The sequence below is a fragment of the Schistocerca piceifrons genome, chromosome 5 (genome assembly GCF_021461385.2).
Source record: "Schistocerca piceifrons isolate TAMUIC-IGC-003096 chromosome 5, iqSchPice1.1, whole genome shotgun sequence".
Taxonomy (NCBI): domain Eukaryota; kingdom Metazoa; phylum Arthropoda; class Insecta; order Orthoptera; family Acrididae; genus Schistocerca; species Schistocerca piceifrons.
This window is the reverse complement of record NC_060142.1, coordinates 75,923,222-75,947,128: the sequence shown is the minus strand read 5'-3', so window position 1 is coordinate 75,947,128 and position 23,907 is coordinate 75,923,222. Positions and strand designations below refer to the sequence as shown.

At 42.1% G+C, this 23,907-nt stretch overlaps 1 protein-coding gene across 1 annotated transcript in view; it reads left to right on the top strand.

The window, feature by feature from the left end:
• LOC124798599 (RNA 3'-terminal phosphate cyclase) overlaps positions 1-23,907 on the top strand; it is a 94,344-nt gene that overhangs the window by 66,526 nt on the left and 3,911 nt on the right. The window contains exons 6-9 of the mRNA XM_047262067.1: positions 3,134-3,275; positions 14,630-14,754; positions 14,884-15,037; positions 19,481-19,585. Coding sequence (XP_047118023.1) covers positions 3,134-3,275; positions 14,630-14,754; positions 14,884-15,037; positions 19,481-19,585 — 526 coding nt within the window. The remainder of the gene's footprint in view (positions 1-3,133; positions 3,276-14,629; positions 14,755-14,883; positions 15,038-19,480; positions 19,586-23,907) is intronic.

The window sequence follows — 23,907 nt, the reverse complement described above, 5'->3', positions numbered from 1 at the left end:
CGGAGGAATACAATAAAAAATGGTCAGTGAGCTAAATGTGAATCTATTTGTGTAAACTTTGGTGAGAATATTTTAGCAAAATCGTCATCTTGGACACCATATTTGATGATAACAAGAGGAGGGGTAGGGTAGGTAGAATACCAATATATTTCCTTCTTTATGTTAAAGCATATTTTGTTTGTGACCTGCTGAAGAGAAAGGTAGCGGAAAATAATTTACTCCTAGCTCTATAGTCGACCATCAATTGTCAATAACTCTTAAACCTTAATTGTTTCTTCTGATGGTTGCAGGAAAATGTTAGTATTCCTGTTATGTATGCAGTACAGATCTTGAAAATTAAGCTAAGATCATAATAAAAGATTAACAGGCGGAACTCACATTCAAAACATGCTGAAAGATATACCAGATATCTCTTCTGCATGTTGGCAGGTGCATTTTCTGTGGCATTTTACAGTTATTTTGGAGTCAGCCCAAACAAGTTCTGCTCATCATGGGTTTTATGTGACTATCGTCGAAGAATGTCAATTCTCATTGTAAACAAAATGTTTCTGGAAGTGCACTTGTATGTGCCTATTCAATAGAACAAACCCAGATTGGTGTAGTGTGATACTTGTTTTCACAGTAAGTATTAATACAAAAAACAAAACACGAAGAGGAACCAGTGCTCCAGCAGTGACTAATTAGTGCTTGTTAATAGCAAGAGTGTGGCAACTCCTTCCAGTTTCCTCCACTAACAGCATGTAATCGTACCCTCCCACATATCACCACTGAATTTCTCTGTCTCTAAAAGTTTTGAAAGCTTCGAGAGGCATAAGATATACAAAAGAAAAAACTTTTTACTTCATTTTCTCTTGTTATTGGTTGCAGTTCTCACACCTAGGGGTACATTCTCGAGGCTGAAATTTTTATTTTGTAGGCTCCTGTTGATCTGAATTATGTTTCAAGATTTGCCTGTTTTGCTCTTGAATTTTATTTTTTGTCACATTTTTCGATATCACACCATCTTTACAATTTCCACTTCTGTAACACCACAAATTACATTGTTAGTGTCAACCATACAAATACGTCTGATTCCATCAGAGACACGCCCACTACTACTTAAATTCTGCAATACTTGCAATATTCCAGAGAGTTTACAAAGCAAAGGAGTTTACAAACTTTCTTGACAAAAGAAGAATAATCACCAAGATATAACATTATTTTATAAATGAATCAGAAATAAATTTAATAATTAGCATTAGATTGTGCAATTAATAATATGAATTTTAAGTATGCCAGATATTTCATAATTTCAGATATTTCTAAAAGAAGAGTATTTTTAACCATTAGTACATATCAATTGTAACAAATTAATATCTTTTTATAAATTTTAGTCTGAAATATAGTACATCGTATACAAAATCATATGAAGTTCATTCAGTTCACCTATACAAAAATCGATAGTACACATGGTATTGGTTATTCCTATAAAAACGGTAATGTTAGAGGAGGGTATCCTATTACAGGCAGCAGATGATGTTCCACACCTACAAAAAAAAAAAAAAATCAGAGGGGCTCCTACCGTCTAGTGTGTCACCATGTTTCTCCAACACCCATGCTGGTCACTTCCGCTACATGTAGATCTTGGACTGCCATGCTTCCCAGGAGCCATGTCATAACCCCCACCCACCCCCACCTCAGTCTGTCATACTGATGAGGTAACTTCTCTGGCCACACCCTCACCAGCTTGCATTGCACAACACCATGTGGTTCGTTTCACTAATTGCCATGCCTCACTGGAGTTGGCGTTAGGAGCAGGTTACACACTTGTATTCAGTTTTTGCATTTCCTCACAGTTCAAACAACATGAGAAATTCTACTTGTCTTCCACACCCTGACCTCAAGCTGTGTTCTCTTGAGGGATTTTTGTTGCAGTTCTGCGAAGTGAGATGCCAGACACCCGATTCGTCCCTCTGGTATTGGCACATGGATTAATAAGTGCGATAAAGTGTGTTTCATTCCAGTGAGGTTTAGTGAGTGCCAGGCGACTTATATTATCGCTTTATCCCTGATAGCTATAGTATCCCTGTACCTCCAAGTGTGCTCAGAAAGGATTTTCTTTTGTCTGACAGCCAAGTCTGTCTTTATCCTGATTCTCCCCCTTTTTATGTGTACATATTTCACTCATAAGAACATTGTTCCAACGATACCCTGTAGTGACTTCTCCTATTTGCTGTTTGAGTCACCAGGTGTTGCTGCACCAAATACTGCAACCTGTGAACTGCTTTGCTCTATAGAAGACTCAGCCATGAGTGACGTTCCCTCTTAATTCCAAAACGTGAATTTATTATATTTTGTTGTGGTAGTCTTTTGGAATAAACATCATGCAAACCAGCTCATGTGTGTCCTTCAGTGCATGTTGTTAACTGTTATTTATTCTTGGCAATTTTGTATAAGCTTGGCACCTTACAAGCCCTTAAGAGCAAAGGACGAAACAGTCATTTCTTAAAGAGCAAACAGAAAACACTTCTCAACTGAACCTACCAAACCTGGATGTCGACTTCACCCTGTAACGTGATTTAGCATACGACATCATAAGTGCACACACAGAAAAATAACAGATCACTGACAGTACTTTCTTTGCGGCTGTATTAGTTTCTGAAATGCGAGTTGTTGTGACAGACTGACCTCCTGTGATGCTAGAGGTCTAGGTTGGGTTGAAACATCAAAGTTCAGGTGTGAGTTTGTGAAACTGTATGACACTTCATTTAATTCAACAGTGCAGTGGGGGCAACATGGAAGATACTTAAACGGAACAGTCTCTTACACAATATTATCTGCTGCATTCTGCTGTGCTTTGGGATTAAAAACCAGCCTGCTTTAGCGTCGTATGGCACTTCCATTCACAGTGTGCCAAGTATCTTGTGCGCCAGAGCCTCACTATCTACATAAGATTACTATGCAGTGGCACTGCTCAGTCACTCTTGGAGTATTGCTTATCCTTAACATTTTGTTGCCCCTGTTAGTACTACATTAAACTGAATATCTTATGCATGCAGGCGCGCACACACGGACTTAATGATACCCCCCTCCCCAACAGAACTTTTAAGTTACTTACATCAAGCTATTTTTCACATGTCTGCTTTCGTTACAGGGGATACTTCCCACGTGGTGGTGGTGAAGTGCATATCAGGGTGAATCCTGTAAGACAACTAAAACCAATCAAAATGATAGATGGTGGAAAGATCCTAAGAATTTGGGGTTGGGCGTTTGTAGCAGGAACATTGCCAATCAAGGTAAATTTTTCCAATGTCACTGCATTGATGAGCGCATGCTTTTTAATTAGCTCCAAACTCCCTAGTGTATCTATGAATTGGAATGATAGGAAAATTGCATTGTTAACAACATGGTATGTTTTTTTTAAATAAGTTCATATGGTGAATATGTATGTTTACTCTGATGTAACAAATTACTTGCATGGTTGAATGAATCATTTATTCATTCATTCAATAATTTGCCATACTGATGGATACGTAGTGTATAATTAGATATAAGCCTTCAATGTTTTGATTTTACACTGGCATTTACATAATGTACTGTACAGTTTGATGAATAAATATAACGGATTACAGCATAATAAACAGGTGATATTTTACAGTGTATACAGTTGTTATTTACACTTAATGGATCATTCCTACTTTTACATGCACATATGTTTTTATTGTTGTATGCTCATTTCTTCATCATCATTCGTGAGAATGGCTCACTTGGACTGTGTAAAAGATTGGATTCTACTTATCACCACTCAATTGAGCGCCCCACAAACCAAACACCACCACCTCATTGTTGTATTCACCGAAACAGATTCGAGCCACAACATTCAAGTTAGCAGGAAGTGAAGCCTGTACCACAGGCACTTTGTTGCTGTACAAGGCACTGGCAACAGATGTCATCACAGGGCATTATATCTAAAACAAGTAATACAAGCAACACTAAAGGAAACATTTAATAAAAGAAGTTATTCAGCTTTTAGTGATTTATGGTGTGTGGCTCTGTGGTTAAAGCCCTACATGCTAGTCTGACCTAACAGATTGAAAGAGAACTATCCAGTCTAAAGTAGTTCAGTCTGGACTGCTGTATTTAACATTTGGCTTCTGTCTATGAATTGAATATAACATAAACACTTGGCATTTAATTTTTGATAATCAGTCATTAGTAGCAGTGGTCAGTGATGATGGTGGCTGCTGATGCGTGTCAGCTGGAACTGTAGGCAACAGTTTCTATTGAACTGGAACAGAAACTGTCAGCAACTGCAGCTGGCAGTGTGTTTGAGGTGCATTTCCATTCATCTGCAACTGATGTATTGATGTCCATTTGTGCTCTAGTAGTACATTCTATGTATCAGTGACCTGTGTGGTGGTTGACATAACTATAAACATATGGAGAGCACTATTTGGAGGTTCCATGAAAGAAGCATGAATTGGTTCCAGATTATGAGTGTCATCTAGGTGGTGACAGATCAAAACTGAGGGGTGCCTGGTGTGGGAAGTGCCTGAATGGCAGTGCCTTTTGGTGTTATCACTGTGTTCCATATGCCTGCATGTACAGCATTAATCAAAATTGAATTATGGTTACTTCTATTTTCTTGCTTTCGTGTTCATTGTACTTTCGGGTTTACATTCCAATAATCAGAAAGTTCATTTAAGAAATAGAATAAATTTTTATCCTGTATTTCTGACATTAATGCTCCTTATTTGGCTGATTCTGTTTGGAAGGCAATAGAATAAGTACATCACCATGTAAGTCTTTTCTTGTAACAACGTGGTCTGTGTACACTTATTACACACACACACACACACACACACACACACACACACACACACACACACACACACAGAGAGAGAGAGAGAGAGAGAGAGAGAGAGAGAGAGAGAGAGAGAGAGAGATGTCTGCAGTCACCAACTGTTCTCCATTGCCATTGGATTTTGCTTCTCCAGCAACAGAAAGGCAGTCTGTTCTTAAACCTGAGATATTTCTTGCCAACTTCATTACTGCTTATAGATCAGAGGGAAGAGACAACACCTATTGTGTACCTTGGAGGAATAGTAAGTCACTCAGAGGGGATATGTATTGGTTATTTTGTTACAGAAAAGAGATAGGTGGGTGGGCATGAATGAATAGTTTAAGGAAGGAATGAGTGTTGTTTGAATTGATACCGTAATTTTGAGAGAACGATTTGTGAATTATTTTTTGTGACCTGCTCTAAATTAATGAGGTGAATTATGAATAAAACAGAATATGGCCTGTTTCTCATGAATACCTGATACTGTTTGGAGTGGCTGGGGGAATGAATTATTTAGCCTTTTTTTTTAACTGAACAAAGAAGCTTTTAACACATTTTAGTTGTTCCTAGGTCTCGTCAAATTTGGGTGGTGCAGTTATTGTCAACATGCCTAATTATTTGGTGCGCCCTGACACACAATATTCCCAGGACTATTGTCAAGATAGAATAACCAATACCTCTTGTTTTGCTTCATTCAGAAGCTGTCACTCAAGATGTTGAAGCATAGTTTTATTGAACAGCCTGAGGGCCACAGAGTTAAGCTTCCATTGTGCTCCCTTCTGGCAAGGCAGTCATCTTTCTTGTACATGCACACAATACCTAGACCAGCTATAATTAAAACTGATGATGTCGATAAATTGAATCATCATTAATCAGTTTATATCATTTGAGGCTTCTTTGCTCACTTCACTAGTTATCAAATTTTTAAAATGTGGAACTGCCTCAGAGATCATGAACACATCACTTCATGAAATCAACTGAAATCTTAAAAAACTTAGTATGTGTAAAGATGCATCCTTCAGGTGTTTCAGAAATGATTGTAGAAACACTGAAGTAGCTAAGTAGTTAAAATCGTCCAAAATTAACATTTTGGAGGAGTTTTTTTCTTGGGAAAAAAGTTATTTGTACTTCAGGCTCATCTGTGTATACAACCATAGGTGAAACTGTATCAGTAAGTCTTGAAATTCTGAACTGGTGGGTAAACTTGACCTTTATTTATTTTAAATTGAGAAAGATCACAGCATTTGTAATGCACCAAATTCTCATCGTGAGGCACAAGCTGATGGGATGAAATGCCCTGGAATATGAAAGCAGTCAGTCACAATTTTGTAATGACATTTCTGATAACTAGAGCCCAGATTTTATGTAATATCAAATTAAGAAATGTGTACATAATATATAAACAAAATTTGTGAAATACTGTATGCCCATAAATATGTAATGAAGCAATTATATGTAAAATACAAAATTTAATTTTTTTGTTAGAAAATATAACAGGTAGTTCCTATTTATGTAAAAGTGTTCCTATTCAAGTTTTTTAAGTCACAAAGGAACAGGATGCTCAATTAATTATAATATAATTTTCCAAATGTTTTGTAGCCATGCACAGTCTTCTGTCTGACAGTATGTTTTCAAAAATAGAGAAAGAACGCTCAAATTGATAAGTCAATGGTGCGTAATTATACAGAGGGACTGTGCTACAAACAATATTCTCAGGCTGTTCTAAAGTAACACCACTAAATAAGCTAGATAAAATAACGAGATTTTGAGAATCCAGGACCCTTGTTGAACACAGACTGCGGTTTACTGGAAACTACACCACCTACTTCACCTGGTACAACGCTGACTTTCTGAACTGCATTTTCCACCATTCCCACAGCCTCTTGGAGAGGCGTACTTGAAGTGTCCAGTTTTTTGATACTGTTGGGAAGCCAACTGAAGTGACTTGGAATGTATGAAACTGAACTGAGCACTTTAGAACTGTTGAATGCTGACAAGGATTTATTCAGAGAGACTGCAGGATCAGCAGAAAAGTTTTCCGACACTGACTTCAAAGCTTCAAAGTGTTACCTGTAAAAAATCACAGCTTGTATCCATGTTGACCAATTTGTTGTCACTGGCTCTAGAAGCAGAAGTACATCAGTTAGTCATTGTTTGTGGTGTAAGGACATTTAAAGGAAACCACCTTTCTTGCTTATATCAGTGTATGAGAATTGCTGTCTAACTGTCTCTGCCTCTTGTTACAATGTGTGAGCTGTACATGTAACATGCACTAAGGTGGGATAAAACACACTAAGTGATTTCCCTGCTTGCAACATGTATGGAGCTTCATCTGTTTACATCAGTAGGATGGTCTTCTTTTTTACACCATCTGGCCATAGTACATTCAGTTCATCATTAATGAATCTAGCAACTGTTGACCTGTATGTTGCCTCCAGAGGTGTACAATAAATTAAATTGGGTTTAGGTGCAGCCTCATAAAGAGTCCAAATTGAACAGAAATAAATTACCCCCCCCCCCCCCCCCCCCCCCCCCCCCCCCCCCCGGGGGTCCACAACTCTTTTGTGGATTCGTGTGTAGCGAGCACGGGACCCCAAGCTAATGTGGCCCTCCTTCCTTTCCGGGATGCATACCTTTCTATTGTGCATCCTTCCCCATCCCCCATCTTCGCCGCCCCCCCCCCCCCCACCCCGCCTGTCACCTCCGCCTCTTTCCTTCCCTTTCTCCCCCTCTGGGAGTATGTTTTGTGCATGTGTCTGGAGACGGACGCTCGAAAATGTAACACATTCTTCGCTTTCTGTGCTTGCAAGTCTTCGTCCTTCCTTTGTCCTTCTCTTTTCCTTACCTCTTCTCTTTACCCTTTCTCCACTGCGGCGTTTGAGACCTCTCTTCTTTCCTTTCCCCTTCTTTGTTTTTTCCCTCTCTCTTTTTTCCTCCCTGTGCGTGTCTGAAGGCCGACCCACGCATTTCCATGCGTAGCCGGTGACGGGGTAACGCGTAATTCCCCGCCCCGGGTAGACAGGTAGGACACGTACGTACCACCTGGTAACGGCCAGGCCCAGGGAGAGGTGATTACCCGAGCTGATACCTTCCGAAAGTGCCGATTGGTCCCTCCGTTCGTTTGTCGGGAGGTGTGACCTGAGGTGTGAACAATCACCTAAGGCGGGAGTGCCCTCAGAGAGGGCCCCCACAAGGGAGGAGCGCGCCATCGGAGACGCCGGTAATCATGGGGGATACTTCCGCAATGGTTTCCTCATCTTCTACTATGTCTGCTCACAAGTGTAAGTTCAATGAGTCTGTGCCACAGACAGGTCTTCCATCGTTCCCACAGTTCCTTGTTGTTTCTCGGTCTGACGAAGGTCACGACTTCTCCACGGTCAACCCTTTCATTATTCAGAAAGGTGTCGACGCAATTGCAGGTCCTGTAAAGTATTGTTCCAGATTACGAAATGGCACCTTGTTGTTAGAAACAGTCAGTGCCCTCCAGGCACAAAAATTGCTGCGTACTTCACTGCTACACACCTTCCCTGTCCGGGTGGAAGCGCACCGCACTTTAAATTCCTCACATGGGGTCGTTTATACACGCTCCCTCGACGGATTGTCCAACGAGGAAATTCAACACTACTTGTCTGACCAGGGCGTAACGGCTGTTCAGAGAGTCATGAAAAGGGTTGACACAAACATCGTTCCGAGCCGTACTGTCTTCTTGACATTTGACATAGTTCAACCCCCATCGAACATCAAAGCGGGCTATGAGATAATTTCCATTCGCCCTTACATCCCAAACCTTACGCGTTGCTATCGGTGTCGGCGGTTCAATCATACCAGCCAGTCCTGTTCCAATCCGGCCAAATGTGTTACGTGTGGCAAGGATGCCCATGAGGGTGCTTGTCCACCTCCATCCCCTCGTTGCATCAACTGTATGGGTGACCACGCTGCTTCCTCTCGAGATTGCCCCATTTTTAAAGACGAAAAGCACATTCAGGAAATCAGTGAAGGAAAAGGTGTCGACCTTTGCTGCTCGAAAATTATTCGCCAGTTGAAAGCGCACTGTGCCTCAGACTGGTAAATACAGCACTGTCCTTGCCTCTTCTCGGCCAACAAAGGAGGCGGCCACACAGACTTGTGATCTCACCTTTAGTGCCACAGTCGTCAGATCGGCCATCGCAAAGATCGCCCGTTTAACCTCCCCACTTTCGCCTGCTCACTCTATGGCTCACCCTTCATCGGATTCTGCTAAATCTCGAGCCCAAAAGTCAGACACCCGGACTTCCAAAAAAGAGCCTACACATGAAGATTTTTTACGTACCCCAAATTCACAACCATCAGTTGCTGGCGGCCGATCGCTGGTGGCAGGAGCTGCTCCTGAACAACCTATGGATCAGGATCTTCTGCCTTCGGCTGACTGCCGTTCCACGCTGTCAGTCGCAAGCTCTGAGCTGTCGTTGAGTTGAGGGCAACCTTGGTCACATTCTTCCATTTTCTGTCCACTCTACGTCCATTATCCATTGGAATATACATGGCATTCGAGCCAATCGGGATGAATTGTCGATCCTCTTACGATCCTACTCGCCGGTCATCTTCTGTCTTCAGGAAACAAAGCTGCGTACCCACGACCGCTTTGTTTTTCCCCCATTTTCAGTCAGTCCGATTTGATCTCCCCTCTGTTGAAGGCACTCCAGCACATGGAGGACTCGTGATTCTTCTCCATGATACTCTCCATTATCACCCAATCCCCTTAAACACTTCCTTCCAAGCTGTCGCTGTCCGTCTTTCCCTTTCTGGATACACCTTCTCTCTTTGTTCTGTATACATTCTATCGTCCACACCAATGGCATGAGCTGATCTCCTTCATCTTCTTGGTCAGCTTCCACCCCCCTATTTGCTGGTTGGGGACTTCAATGCCCACCACCCGCTTTGGGGATCTCCACATGCTTGTCCTCGTGGCTCACTATTGATAGACGTCTTCCACCAAGCGGATCTTGTTTGCCTCAACACTGGGGACCCTACATTTTTGTCGCCTCCACGACAAATTTCTCTCATTTGGACCTTTCGGTCGGTACTGTTCCGCTAGCTTGGCGCTTCGAATGGTTCACCCTTGCTGATACACACTCAAGTGACCACTTCCCATGTGTCCTTAGATTGCAGGCACACCTGCCATATATGCGTCTGCGACACTGGAAGTTTGCCCAAGCCGATTGGACACTTTTTTCGTGTCTAGCGACATTCGATAACCGCCACTTTCCTAGCGTAGACGATGAGGTCACTCACATAACAGACGTTATTCTTTCAGCTTCGGAACGCTCAATACCTCGCACCTCCAGATTGCCCCTCCTCCCCCCAGTTCCTTGGTGGAATGAGGCATGCCGTGACGCAATACGTGAGCGGCGGCGTGCTCTTGGCATTTTCAGACACCATCCTACTTTGGCCAACTGTATCCGCTACAAGCAGTTCTGTGCGCGATGCCGCCATGTAATCCGCGATAGCAAGAAGGCAAGCTGGGACTTCTTTACTAGCTTATTTAACACCTTCACTCCCTCCTCAGAAGTTTGGAGTCAGATTCGACGGTTATCTGGCACGCCTAGTTTCTCCCCGGTCTCTGGGCTCACTGTCGAGCATCATACACTAGTGGACCCCGTCGCAATTTCTAACTCATTGGGTCAACACTTTGCTGAGATTTCGAGCTCTTCAAATTACCTGCCAGCGTTTCTCCCGAAGAAACGCGCTGCGGAAATGCAACCTCTTGCCTTCTCCTCTCAAAATCGCGAAAGCTACAACACTTGTTTTCTCCATGCGGGAACTCCAACATGCACTCTCTTCTTCTCGCTCCTCCGCCCCAGGACCGGATGATATCCACATCCAAATGTTGCTGCATTTACCATACCATATCTGCGTTACCTCTTTCGCCTTTATAATCGAATTTGGACCGCCAATACGGTGGCGGGAAGCTATTGTCGTTCCTGTTCCGAAACCTGGAAAGGACAAACATCTCCCCTCTAGCTATCGCCCCATTTCCCTCACGAGTAGTGTATGTAAGGTTTTGGAGCTTATGGTGAATTGCCGTTTAGCTTGGTGGCTGGAGTCCCGCAGTCTTTTAACACCTGCCCAATGCAGTTTCTGAAAGCATCGTTCTGCAATTGACCATCTTGTTGCCCTCTCCACTTATATCATGAACAATCTCTCCGAAAACTCCAAACAGTAGCAATATTTTTTGATCTGGAGAGAGCATACGATACCTGTTGGAGGACTGGCATCCTCCGCACACTGTTCTCTTGGGGCTTTCGAGGTTGGCTGCCCCTTTTTCTTCGCGAATTTATGGCAGAATGCACATTTAAAGTGTGGGTGAACACTACTCTCTCCCGTACCTTCTCCCAAGAAAACGGGGTACCCCAGGGGTCTGTGATAAGTGTTGTACTGTTTGCCATTGCCATAAATCCCATTATGGATTGTCTCCTTCCTGATGTCTCAGGCTCCCTGTTTGTGGTCGATTTTGCAATCCACTACAGCTCTCAACGGACCAGCCTTCTTGAATGACGCCTTCAAGGATGTCTCGAACGCCTCCACTCTTGGAGCATCGAAACTGGCTTCCGCTTTTCTCCCAGTAAGACCGTTTTTGGCGTCGTACGGAGTTTCTTCCACCTTCCTTACATCTAGGACCTGTCAACCTTCCATTTTCGGACGTCGCTAAATTCTTGGGTCTTATGTTTGACAGAAAACTGTGCTGGTCCTCTCACGTTTCCTATCTTTCGGCTCGCTGTCTGCGATCCCTTAGCACCCTCCGTGTCCTGAATGGTACCTCCTGGGGAGCGGACCGAGTGGTCCTCCTCCACCTCTATCGTGCCTCAGTGCGATTGAAATTAGACTATGGAAGCCTAGTTTACTCTTCTGCTCGGCCGTCTATTCTTCGTCGTCTCGACTCTATCCACCACCGTGGATTACGTTTAGTGTCTGGAGCTTTTTACACCAGCCCTGTGGAAAGCCTTTATGCTGAGACTGCTGAACCTCCGCTATACAATCGTTGAGCAGTCCTTCTGAGTCGTTACGGTAGCCATCTGTCTTCCATGCCTGCTAATCCGGCCCATGACATTTTTTTCGACACCTCCTTGGATTTAGGGTATGCAGGCCGCCCTTCCTCCCTACTACCATCGGGAGTCGGCTTCAGTCAACTGCTCCATTCTCTTTCCTTTCGGTTTCCTAAAACCTTCTTGACAACTTGGGGTACAGCACCGCCTTGGCTTCGTCCCCGGACCTGCCTGCTCCATGACCTATGTCAGTTTCTCAAGGATGGTACCCCTTCACTTGTTTATCGTCGGGCATTTGCTGCTCTATGTGCACAAATGAAGGAAGCCACATTTATTTACACTGATGGCTCGAAAACATCGTTAGGTGTAGGGAGTGCCTATATTGTTGGCGACACCCCAAATCGATTTCGGCTTCCCGACCAGTGTTCGGTTTATACTGCGGAGCTTTACACTGTTCTCCAGGCTGTCCGGTACATCCGTCGCCCTCAGCGGATACAGTATGTTATCTGTTCAAAGTCTCTCAGCTCTCTCCTCAGTCTCCAAGCTCTCTAACCTGTCCACCCTCCGGTCCATCGGATTCAGGACTGCCTCCACTTGCTCCACTTGGGGGGCGTCTCTGTGGCGTTCCTCTGGATCCCAGGACACGTTGGTATCTGTGGAAATGAGGCGGCCGATATAGCGGCCAAGGCAGTAGTCTCTCTTCTTCGGCCAGCTATTCACATGATTCCTTTCGCTGATCTACGGAGTGTTTTATGTCGTCGTGTTGCTTTTTTATGGCACGCACATTGGTCGACACTTCCCAATAATAAATTGCGGGACGTGAAAGCTCTTCCCTGTGCTTGGACCTCTTCCTCCCGAACCAGTCGTCGGGAGGAGGTAATTTTAACTAGACTTTAGATAGGGCACTGTCTTTTTAGCCATCGCCATCTTTTAAGTGGCGGCGCCCCCCCCCCCCCCCCCCCCCCCCCCCCCTGTCCCCACTGCTCTCAACTATGGACGGTAAGACACCTTTTACTTGAGTGCCCCTATTTTACTCCGTTACGCGCCCATCTACAGCTGTCGCCTGATATATCTTCCATTGTAGCAGATGACGCGCGCTCAGCCGATCGCGTTCTCGAGTTTATTAGTGCCAGTGAGATGACGTCAGTCATTTGAAGCTCTTTTTGGGGACAACCAACCCCTTTCTATAGTGGTTTTTTAAAGCTTTCCTTCTGTTTTTAGTTTCTCTAATTTTTTGACTTTTGTTCCCATTGCTGCTGGTTTCCAGTTTCGTTTTTTAGCTTTTCCTAAGTCACAGACCGGGCGCTAATGACCGTAGCAGTTTTGCGCCCTAGAACCGTACAAAAAATTAGCAGTGAAACAGCCTACTGCATCTGTCAAGTAGTATTGGTAATGGTTGGATTACATTCGCTGTTGTTGTTTGTCATGATGCTTCTAGGACTGGATTGGAAAGTTTTACATCTCGTGAAGTTTTGTCATTTCGTACTGTACATTTGTCAGAAATTATTGTTATTAATGAAGGTTCTTATTTAGTGCCTTATGGTTCATTGTCTCTTAATTGTAGGTCTAGACGTAAGATTAATTCTGACGAAAAAATTTATATATGGTCCAAAATAAGTGGTACCTCTAATATGGAAGATTTTCTTTCTGATATTCTGCCCGTTTGCGATGTTACTGTTGCAGTATTTCTTTAAGAAATGTTTAAATTCCAGTACCCGTAGTTTGTTCCAAGGTATGTTCCCTGGAACCAGTGCAAAACACAATTCTTTGCAACATTCATTGTTAGATTATGCAGGTTGTTCCTGCAGCTGTGTAAATAGAACCTATTTCTCTGAAGCAATCATTTGTTTATTCATAATATGTAGATTGCTTCGTAAATGTTTTTCAGTTTAAGATTTCATCATACACCCTGTATGTTTATCACAAATTTGGCAGAGAACTATTTTACCATCAGTGGTTAAAGCACTATCAATAGAAATCCATGTTTGCAGCTTTCGTGGCAATGAAGAGGCATACGTGGCCATGATTAACTTAAATGCGACTGACTGCTAATCATTTTGATGCATTTGAGAACAAGAAAGGACAGCATTTAAAATGAGTCGTCGTTGTCGGTATCAAACTTGTGCAATTTAGCTTTGATTGTAATGGGACTGATAACAGTATGAGAAACACAGTAACAAAACTTCATCTTTTTTTTTTGTTTCTTGATATTTAAGGAAAATGTATGGGATTTATAAAAATGTATAATAATTATGCAGTAATATTAAAATATGTAAATTATATAGTATAGCGTGAAATACGTATTATGAGTACCACAGAATATATAATTAACTCTTGAAATAAGGTCCTTTCAGTGTAACAGGTTGACATTCTCTTTTTTCTTATAACTAAGTCTGAAGGAACAGAATATGTTAATTCGTAAATCCAGGCTCTACTGATAACTCTACTTTCTCATAAAGTGGAATAAAGATTTCTTTTCTGTGAGAATGTTGAAAATTTTCCCATGAATACTTTGGCTGAATAGAGAGAGAGAGAGAGAGAGAGAGAGAGAGAGAGAGAGAGAGGTGGGTCAAACCTCCTCTCTCTGAATGAATACTTTGGCTGAACTTTTCCTGTATTACAGAGACCTTAGCTATTTAACATGTTGGATAGCTCCTTTGTGCAATTTTTATTGCAATGATGTGAACAAGTGTGTTTTAAAAAAATAGTCAGGTTTTTATATTTTTGGACATTTTTGGGACAGTTTTGAAATGTGTTCAAGTAACGTCCTTTTATTTCCTTGCAGTTGGCCAGTGTGATGGCAGACAGTGCAACAGTTGCCTTGCAGCGTGCATTCAAAGGAGTGGAAATAAACATTGAGGCTTATAAAGAGAGGGAAGAAGATGCAGTTGGAAATGGTTCAGGGATCAAGTATGTATCTTGTGTTCTTACATTTTCATAATGTTATGTGAATATATTAAATTACTAAGCTAGCAAATGACTTATATTTATATACTACTGTGGCTTCATTTATGCTCAGTCTTACCCCTCTCCGTACAGCATAGTTGCAGAAACGACTACAGGTTGCATTTTGGGAGCATCAGGCTTGGGAAAGAGAGATGTGCGGCCAGAACAAGTAGGGAAACAAGCAGCAGATGACCTCATAAGCACTGTTGAAACTGGTGCCTGTGTTGATCCCCATGCACAAGATCAGGTAAATTGAAAGTAAATTTAACTCCATATTTTGAATGAAAAATTGACACTGTAATATATCTGGACCATCGATTAGCACATAAAAAGTCTGTGGTAATGGTTTGAAGCAGTGTCAGTTTAAACTGTGTCTGCACTTAGTTTGTGTCTCTTGACTTATATCTGAGTGCCATTTGCTCTGTTCATAATTTTTAATACACATTTAAGGCAGTGTAAAATCACTCCAATGTAAAACACTTGACTGAACTTAGTCAGTTGTAGAGGACTGTCATGCTGTGGCATGAGTTGGAAATAAAGTTGGCTATTGAGGAGGTTTGACCCACCTCTCTCTCTCTCTCTCTCTCTCTCTCTCTCTCTCTCTCTCTCTCTCTCTTTCACACACACACACACACACACACACACACACACACACACACACACATCCACTTGCAACTCTGCAGGATGTAGGAATAAGAGTGTAAATGTGTTAAATGATATGACAGGTGACTAGGAGTATTGTAGGGCAGGTCATAACAGGTAACATCATAGAGGCTGGTGGGATTTTATTTTGGAATATTGAGCATATTTGTGTAGTCAGTCTCATTTCAAGGCATGACATAAGGTAGTTAATTGTATTGTGTGTGTGTGTGTGTGTGTGTGTGTGTGTGTGTGTGTGTGTGTGTGTGTGTGTGTGTGTGTCGATGAAAAATAATGAAAGGAGTAAAAGTAATGATTCACCATATAGTTGAGGGATAGTTTTCGATAAACAAGACTGAGAATTTTGCTAAGCTTTCAGATGAATCTCTCGCTCCTGATCTAACTGCCACTACTGCAGCTTGACTGGGTTTTGACTGGGGTGAGGGGTGGAGTACGGTGAAGCAGGCAAAGGGGGGAAAACGTGAGGAGGGTTGAAGAAGAATGGTAGCAGGATAGAACAGATGGTAGGTGCATGGGACAGGAATGTGGGGCAAGTAAGCTTGTTCTTGTGGCACTGTGGCAGTTGGGTGCAATGCACATTAATGTGGATTTGGGAAGGGGGTGGGGGGCAGTGGAACATGGAACAGAAACTGCAGAGAGGGGTTGACAATGCAACATCAGTGAAGTTAGGGTCTTGGGTAAGGCTGTAAGTGGGTTTGGGATAAAGTCTAGTGGAGACTGCCAAAATGATTGAGATGAAAAGGATTTCTTGCAAGGATAATTTGCCACTATGTAATTCAGAAAAGTTGGTCTTCGGCAAAGGAATTAGATGGCACAGGTTGTGTGAAGCAGCTATTGAAATTGAGCAAATTGTGCGCAGCATCATGTTCTGCCACTTGGTGGTCAACTAGGTTCTTTGGCACAGTTAGGTGATGGCCACTCATTTGGGTGAACAGCTTTTTGGTTGTCATGCTCACATAAAGTGCTGTGCAGAAGTTGTCCTCCCCCCTCCCGGGTGCCCCACATCTCTTTTTGTGAGTACCAGCCCTTGCAGTTGCACTAATTCCCTTTCTGAGCTGCAAGTATATCCTACTATTCTTTATCCTCTCGACCTTTCCATTGGATGGTTTTCATACTGGTTCTGAATTGTGATTTTAAACACTAGTTTTGTATCCTTCCAATGTTCTACAACTTTTCATTAATTATATGGTTACCTTGTTGGGACTGATTTGCCATTCATTTTCAAAATAATTTTCCATAAGTGCAGATTGTGCAGGGAGGGTCACCCATTTCATCATATATTCCACCTTTTTGTGCCTTTCTTTCTTAGTACCCTTCTTTTCATTTAAAGGTACTATGCCCAAAACCCAGCTTGGTACCATTCTGTTAAGGAAGTCAAGGATTATGTGCCCATCATGACTAGGGTATGGGGAATCCTGGCAATGTTTCATAGTTGTACTGGTCAGGTTGCTGTGGTTAGGTGGCACTCGTGGGGAGAGTCCGCATTTGGAGTGGGTAATACTAGGGCGATTCTTCTGCAATTTGCATTTCCCTCCAAGCAACACACTTTACACATGGCCATTCTCCAATACTCAGCGGTTATCATGCATTCTTTCGGAACTGTGCTGGTCCTGAAAGGGCATCTGGAGGGTTCTGTACTTTGGTTGATACAGATGATGTCGGCAAAATGGATTCCCCTTCGTACCTTGCTAAAGTTATGTCAATTTGACCACATTAATCCAGCCTCTCACCCCACCCTTTCTCCTGCTTGGGGACTTTAATGCACACCACCCCATGTGCTGAAGTTACGGCTTTTTAATTGACAAGCTTCTCACAGACCATGACATGTGCCTCTTTTTAAGTGATACATCACCTATCCACTTCAGTGCTGTGCATGGTGCCTTTTCAGCTATCAATCAAATGATCTCTTTCCCCTAATCTACCAATTCAGTGGTTCTTGCAGAACACCTTGTGACCCACCTTGTGACAGCAGCAGCAGCATACTCTTCCTACCAGGCTCCCTTTCTGCTGCAGAAATGACAAGTTGAAGACATCCCCCTACCTTTCTTTCTCCACCAAACTAAATCCTGTAATGAACCCTTCACTGACTGGAAGCATTTGAGACTCTTGCCTCACCAAATAACACGGTCCCAATCCTGGATTCAGTTGCAATGGTGAGACAGCATATTTGCCCCAATACTTATGGCAGACAAGAACCCAGCACTTGTAGATAGTTACCAGCTGATTAGCCTGACCAACGTACTCTGTAAGCTGTTTGAAAAGATGGTTGCCCGCAGATTATACAGAGTTCTTGAATCTTGGGGCCTCAACTGTGGTTTTCAGGAGGGATGATCCACAACTGACCACCTGCTTAGGTTGGAAGCAGCAATCCGACAGTCTTATTCTAATGCCAGCACTTTGCCACTTTGACCTGCATGAGGCATATGATACTGCTTAACGTCCTCATATTCTACTCAGCCTATATGACGGGATTTTGAGGTCCCCTACTGAGCTTTATTTATCAGTTTTTATCCCACTGGTAGTTCCAGTTTAGAGTCGGCTCTTCACCCAGTTCCCCATGGGTCCAAGAGAATGGTGTCCTGCAGGGCTCTCTGTTGTGTCACTCGCTTCCTCATCACTACTAATGGTCTAGTGACATCTGTTGGGCCACTGATCGCCCCTGCATTGTATATTGACAGTTTTTGTGATTTACTGGACCCAGGTTTTATCCAGATTTATGGCTTGACAGCTCCTTCAACCTTAAAACTTATACACCCAGCGTGCTTGTAGATATGTTTTTACATCCCCTAACATTACGTAATACCATTTGCTGCTGGGACCATGTGATGTATTCATGGCAGAGCTGACAGCTGTTACTAGAGCCATCCACTTTATTAAATGGGCCTCCCTTGACTGTTTTAATATTTACTGATTCAATGAGTAGTCTCCAGGCTATTGACCAATGCTATTCTTGTCACTCTTTGGTATCTGCTATTCATAAGCTTCCCACTGACCTTAGTTGTGTTGCCTGCTCAGCCGTCTTTCTCTGGATCCCAAGTCTTGTGGGTATCCTGGGGAATGAACTGGCTGACAGTTTAGCCACAGGAGAACTTACTCATTCCGTGTTCACTTTGCCGATTCCGGTTTCTGATTTATGGTTACACATAAGATCTCTGCTTGTTCAGAGTGGCACCTTTTGGACTACTGCCCCATCTAATAAACTTTGCACAATCAAGGAGACTGCTGCAGCATGGGACTCTTCTTTCCACTTCTTCTGGAAGGAATCCGTAGTCCTATGTTGTATCCACATCGGTCATACCAGATTAACCTCTGTTTTTCTTCTGTGTAACAGACATTCCCCACATTGTGATGTTGGAGTCTTACAGACAGTGGAATGCCCCCTCCTTTGGCTTTCTGTGCTAAGTATGGACTTGGGGCTCATTGCCCTAATATTGGCAGATGACTCTTGTATGGCGGAATTGGTTCTTGGTGGTTTTCATTCTCAGTTATAACTACCTCAGGAGGAAGGGCAGGATAGTTGGGGAGGGTGTTTCTCCCGCTGCATTCCAGGTCTGGGGAATCCCCGATTCTACCTCCTGGAATAGGCCAATCTTTCATCCCTGTTTTATTCTGTTAGAATTACTTTTAAATGTGGTTTGCCTCATTTCTGCTGCACCTAATTTCTATTCTTCGTGTTACACTTTAATAGTGGGTGCTCTTGACTGTAATGGACAAGGGGTGGGACAGCTGTGGGTGAGATGTTTCTTAATGAGAGACAGTACATGAGAACAAACCCTCGGTGAGTTTGAAGTGGATCAATGTGTGGAAGTTGTCCTTTTCCGTATTTACACTTCTCCTTTCTCTCAACAAGTGTTGATGTAAAATACAAAAGCTATAAATTTGACCATATTAATTTGTCAGTGGACCCAAAACATATTGTGCGGGCATGGGTGTATGCAAATTATTTTTTTCTCAATCATTAAAGTTATGTATGGAAATGGTTGTTGTGTACATCGTTTGCTTTTTCTTCCTCATTTCTTTTGCTTCACAGATGGTAGTCCTCATGGCCCTAGCAGATGGCATTTCACAGGTGAAGGTGGGCCCAGTGACACAGCATACCGAAACAGCTATTTACATTGCAAAATCTCTAAGTGAGGTGAGTAATCATGTTTTCTATAAATATCCTTGTAATAACACTGATACAAATGTCACATTTGGAAATGTGATTACAATAATATGACAAATCCATCCCAGATTTTCCTTTCTTTAACTGCAGTGTTGCTTGTTGCCATGTTATGCTGTAAAACTAAATTATTGCAGTAAGTGGGCTTATACAACAGAAAATCTTACAGTTAAGGTAGTCAGTCATTTTACTGTCAGGAGCAAGAGAAAAACAAGAAAAGAGGAAAAGAAAGATTAGATTTGTACTTGTGATGGAGAGGAAAAGTAGTTCCTCTCAACCTCACATTGGCTGAGACAATAAACACAAAATGGTTCAGAAGTAAAAATAAATCAACATCCAAGATTAAAGTTCCAAACTACTTATAATGAGGTGCACCATAAAAAGGCTAGTCCAGAAAATGTGTTGCAGCTGCTATCCATGTCAAAGTTCACCGTGCAGCGGTAGACAAGTATGGTTTATTTGAACAACACATTGTTCTAAAACTGTGTCAAAGTTGTTTGTGAGGTCAACATACATTTTCACCTCAAACATGTGATGCATGGCACTTCAGTTTCCATAAAACTTACTAACAATTGTGCCATTAGTTTACCACAAAGGCATGTGCATAGTTCATAAACTTGGCTGTCTCAGAAATACTGCTATCCTATGTAGAGAATTAGATGATCTTTTTTCACATCTTTCATCAGTTAACTTCATCTGCAAATGACATCAAGGAGGTGGTGTGTATGTAGCACGCCAGACCCCTGAAGTGTAGCAGTAATACAGGTAACAACACATTTATATCGAGCAACACATTGCAAATGTCGTGCAGATTGCAGAAGGCACAATGTAATGTGTTAGTGTATATTCGATAAAAATGTATTGTCAGACGAAAGTAGTGGGGTATATTAAGTATGCAACAAAATCTGAGTTCCTTCCTTAGATGGAAAAGGGATGGGTTGGGGCAAACAGGTCACTCGGACCCTAGGATGGGAAGGGTTAAAAAGGGAATATTGTTTACAAAACTATTTAGCTAACCAGAAGAATGCCAGGCAATTTGTAATTTTGTGTTTTTCTTTTGCTGTCCATACAGTCTTCATCCCCAGCTGCCAAAAGTATATAATTCATGACTTAGTTAAATAATACTGAGTTTTAATACTTCCTTGCGGTATGTTGATCAACCAGTATTTCTGTTTTACCATTGAATCTGAGACTGACTTTGAAATTTGATCTGTCTGGTTCCTGTATTATTTCTTGCAAACAGTACAATGCAATCGGGAAAACGAAGGTGGTTCAGCTTATTCCCTTGATGCACAGTCCTTTTTTTGCACCTGGAGGAGTAGAAAATTTCTTGTATACAAAATGACAGTTTTAGAGCCTAGGTGTCTCCCCTACCCCCTCCGATGTGTTTCTGTGGACACCCATGTCTGTAAAATGGAAACTGAGTACCTGATGGTTGCACATAGTGTGTTCTGACAGTTCCTTTTTATAATCATTTTATTTAGATTAGTATGAGGGTAGTTCAATGAATAATGCCCCAAATGTTTTACAGCTATTAATAAATGTAGGAAACAACTTTTAGGTGCTTGTAATTTGATGTTTCTTCTGCATGTTTCTCAAGTTTCAAACAATTCTGACTGGTAGCAGAGCCATAATGAATCACGAAAATGGCATACACACAAGACGCTCATTACAAGTAACATAGTTTAATTGAATTCCAGATGTGTAAAAGGAAACAGGAGTCGTCATTCATAAACATTCATGTGCAGAGTATGGCAATTTGCTAGGAGTGATATCAAGTGCTGGATTAAGAGAGTTAGTACCAGGAAGTGCAGGAACAGAGCTCAGTGAGCAGCTATGTTTGGGAGACCCTGTCACAGCCACTGCTGCTGACGTTTGAATCACTCTGACTTCCATTTATTTGGAACACATATGGATTCTCTATGAGAATACTTCGAAGACGAGAGTGTAATTCATGTAGAGAAAACATGGCCTCAAGCACAGGACAAGAGCTTTTACCAATGTGCAATATATGGTCTTAAACTTTGCTGACATAAGCTCATAGAATGTGATGGAGATTGTAGAAAATAGTACACATAAAAGAAATGTTGATTGATACTGTCAAAAATCCTCTCTCTTAAGAATAAATGTGTTCTGTTCTAGAAAAGAAATTGCAGGGCATTAATTACTGAGCAACTCTCATAAAATTTTAGATTACTCAGCCCTAATTTTGATGACATTCTAAACATTGTTTACTCCCCTTTATAACTTACCATATTGCCCAGGTTGCTAAGCTATTTCAGTTTCTTATGTTAAGTTCACCCATGGTGAACATCTACATGTAGATGTAGATGGTCTGTGGGTAGTGTCATTGATTACTAATTAAAATGTCCTGGGTCCCAAGTTAGAACCCAGTCATAGCTTAAATTTTAAATGAACATCGGCAGTGGCGGCAGCCGAAGAGTTCCGGCATAAAAAAACATCATTCTGTCAATGACCTTCTTAGAGAGGTTGGAGGAGCAGGCAGAGTTTCATGGCACTCTCTTGCTTATAGGGTGAGAAACAGCTCTTTAAAACATGGAAGACTCAGAAATGATCAGTGGAGTGAGGATGCAGAAGGCAGTGGAAACCAATGCATTAAAGACATCTAATTGAAAAAGTGTTGTGATGCTCTCTCACAATGGCAAAAGATGCCATATTAGTCCCCCATTCAGATCTCCGGGAGGGGACTGCCAAGGGGGAGGTGACCATGAGGAAAACATGGAATAATAAATGACGGAATAACTTTATAAGAGTCTGGGCATAGAATGTAAGAAATTTGAATGTAGTAGGAAAGCTAGAAAATCCGATGAAAAGGGAAAAATCAAAGGCTCAACGTGGGTGTAGTGGGGTTCAGTGAAGGGTAATGAAAAGGAGATAAGGATTTCTGGTCAGACGTGTATAGGGTAATATCAACAGCAGCAGAAAATGGAATAGAAGGATTGGGATTCGTTATTGATAGAAAGATTGGGCAGAGAGTAAGTTACTGTGAACAGTTCAGTGATAGGGTTGTTCTCATTAGAACTGATGCAAACTTATGACAATAGTTCAGGTACACGTACCAACATTGCAAGAAGCAGATGAAGATAAAGTTTATGAGGCTATTGAATGGTTAATTCAGTATGTAAAGGGGGATGGAAATCTAATAGTTACGGGGTATCGGAATGTGGTTGCAGGTGAAAAAATAGAAGAAAGGGCTACGGGAGAATATGGGCTTGGCAATAGGAATGAGAAAGTAGAAACACTAATTGAGTCCTGTAATAAATTTCAGATCTTAATAGTGAAGACCCTGTTCAAAAATCATAATAGGTGATATACTTTGAAAAGATCCAGAGGCAAGGGATGGTTCCAGCTGGATTATGTCATGGTCAGCCAGAGATTCTGAAATCAGATACTGGATTGTTAGGTGTACCCAGGTGCGGATATAGACTCAGATAATACTTTAGTAATGACGAAGAGTAAATTGAAGTTCGTGAATAGTCCGAAAGAATCAATGTGGAAGGAAGCTGGATACTGTAATACTGAGGGATGATGAGGCACATTTGAAGTTCACTAAAGATGTGGATACTGCAATAAGGAAAACCAGAGTAGGCAGTTCAGCCGAAGAGAAATGTACATCTCTGAAAAGAGCATTCACAGATGTTGGACAGGCAAACGTAGGTACACTGGTAATAAACTTTGGGTAACAGATGAAATGGTTAAATTGGTCAATGAAAAAGGTATATAAATGTTCAGGGAAATGAGAGGAATGGAGCAATACATGGTACAGTCACATTATGTCCACTGCCTATATTTGTCAACCTGCAGTAACCTCTACCAGATGGCCAGTGGCAGCTCCAGCAGTGGAGGGTATATAAAGCATTTCAAGGTGCTGAAAACAGTGCAGTCATTATCGTTCGGTTGAAATGGGGCAATTTATCTGATATCCAAAAGGGCATGATCATTGGCTTCAGGGCCGAGGATGGAAGCATTTCCAAAAGTACTAAGTTTATGAACTGTTTGTGTGCTGCTGTAGTTAAAGCAAATAGTTAAAAAAATCAAAATGTCACTATCCAAAACTGGTGCCACGGCAACCGTGGTGTTCTAAGGGCCACAAATGACAGCTGAACAACAGCTGTGGAGAGGTGTACAGGCAAATAGATGCCCAACTGTTCGGCAACTGATGGCCCAGATGAACCAAGGGGCAACCTGAACAACTGTTCGGTGCGGGCCTCCACATCAGGCACCTGGTTCATGCACCCGTGCTGACTGCCGTTCAGCAGTGACAAAGGCTAGAA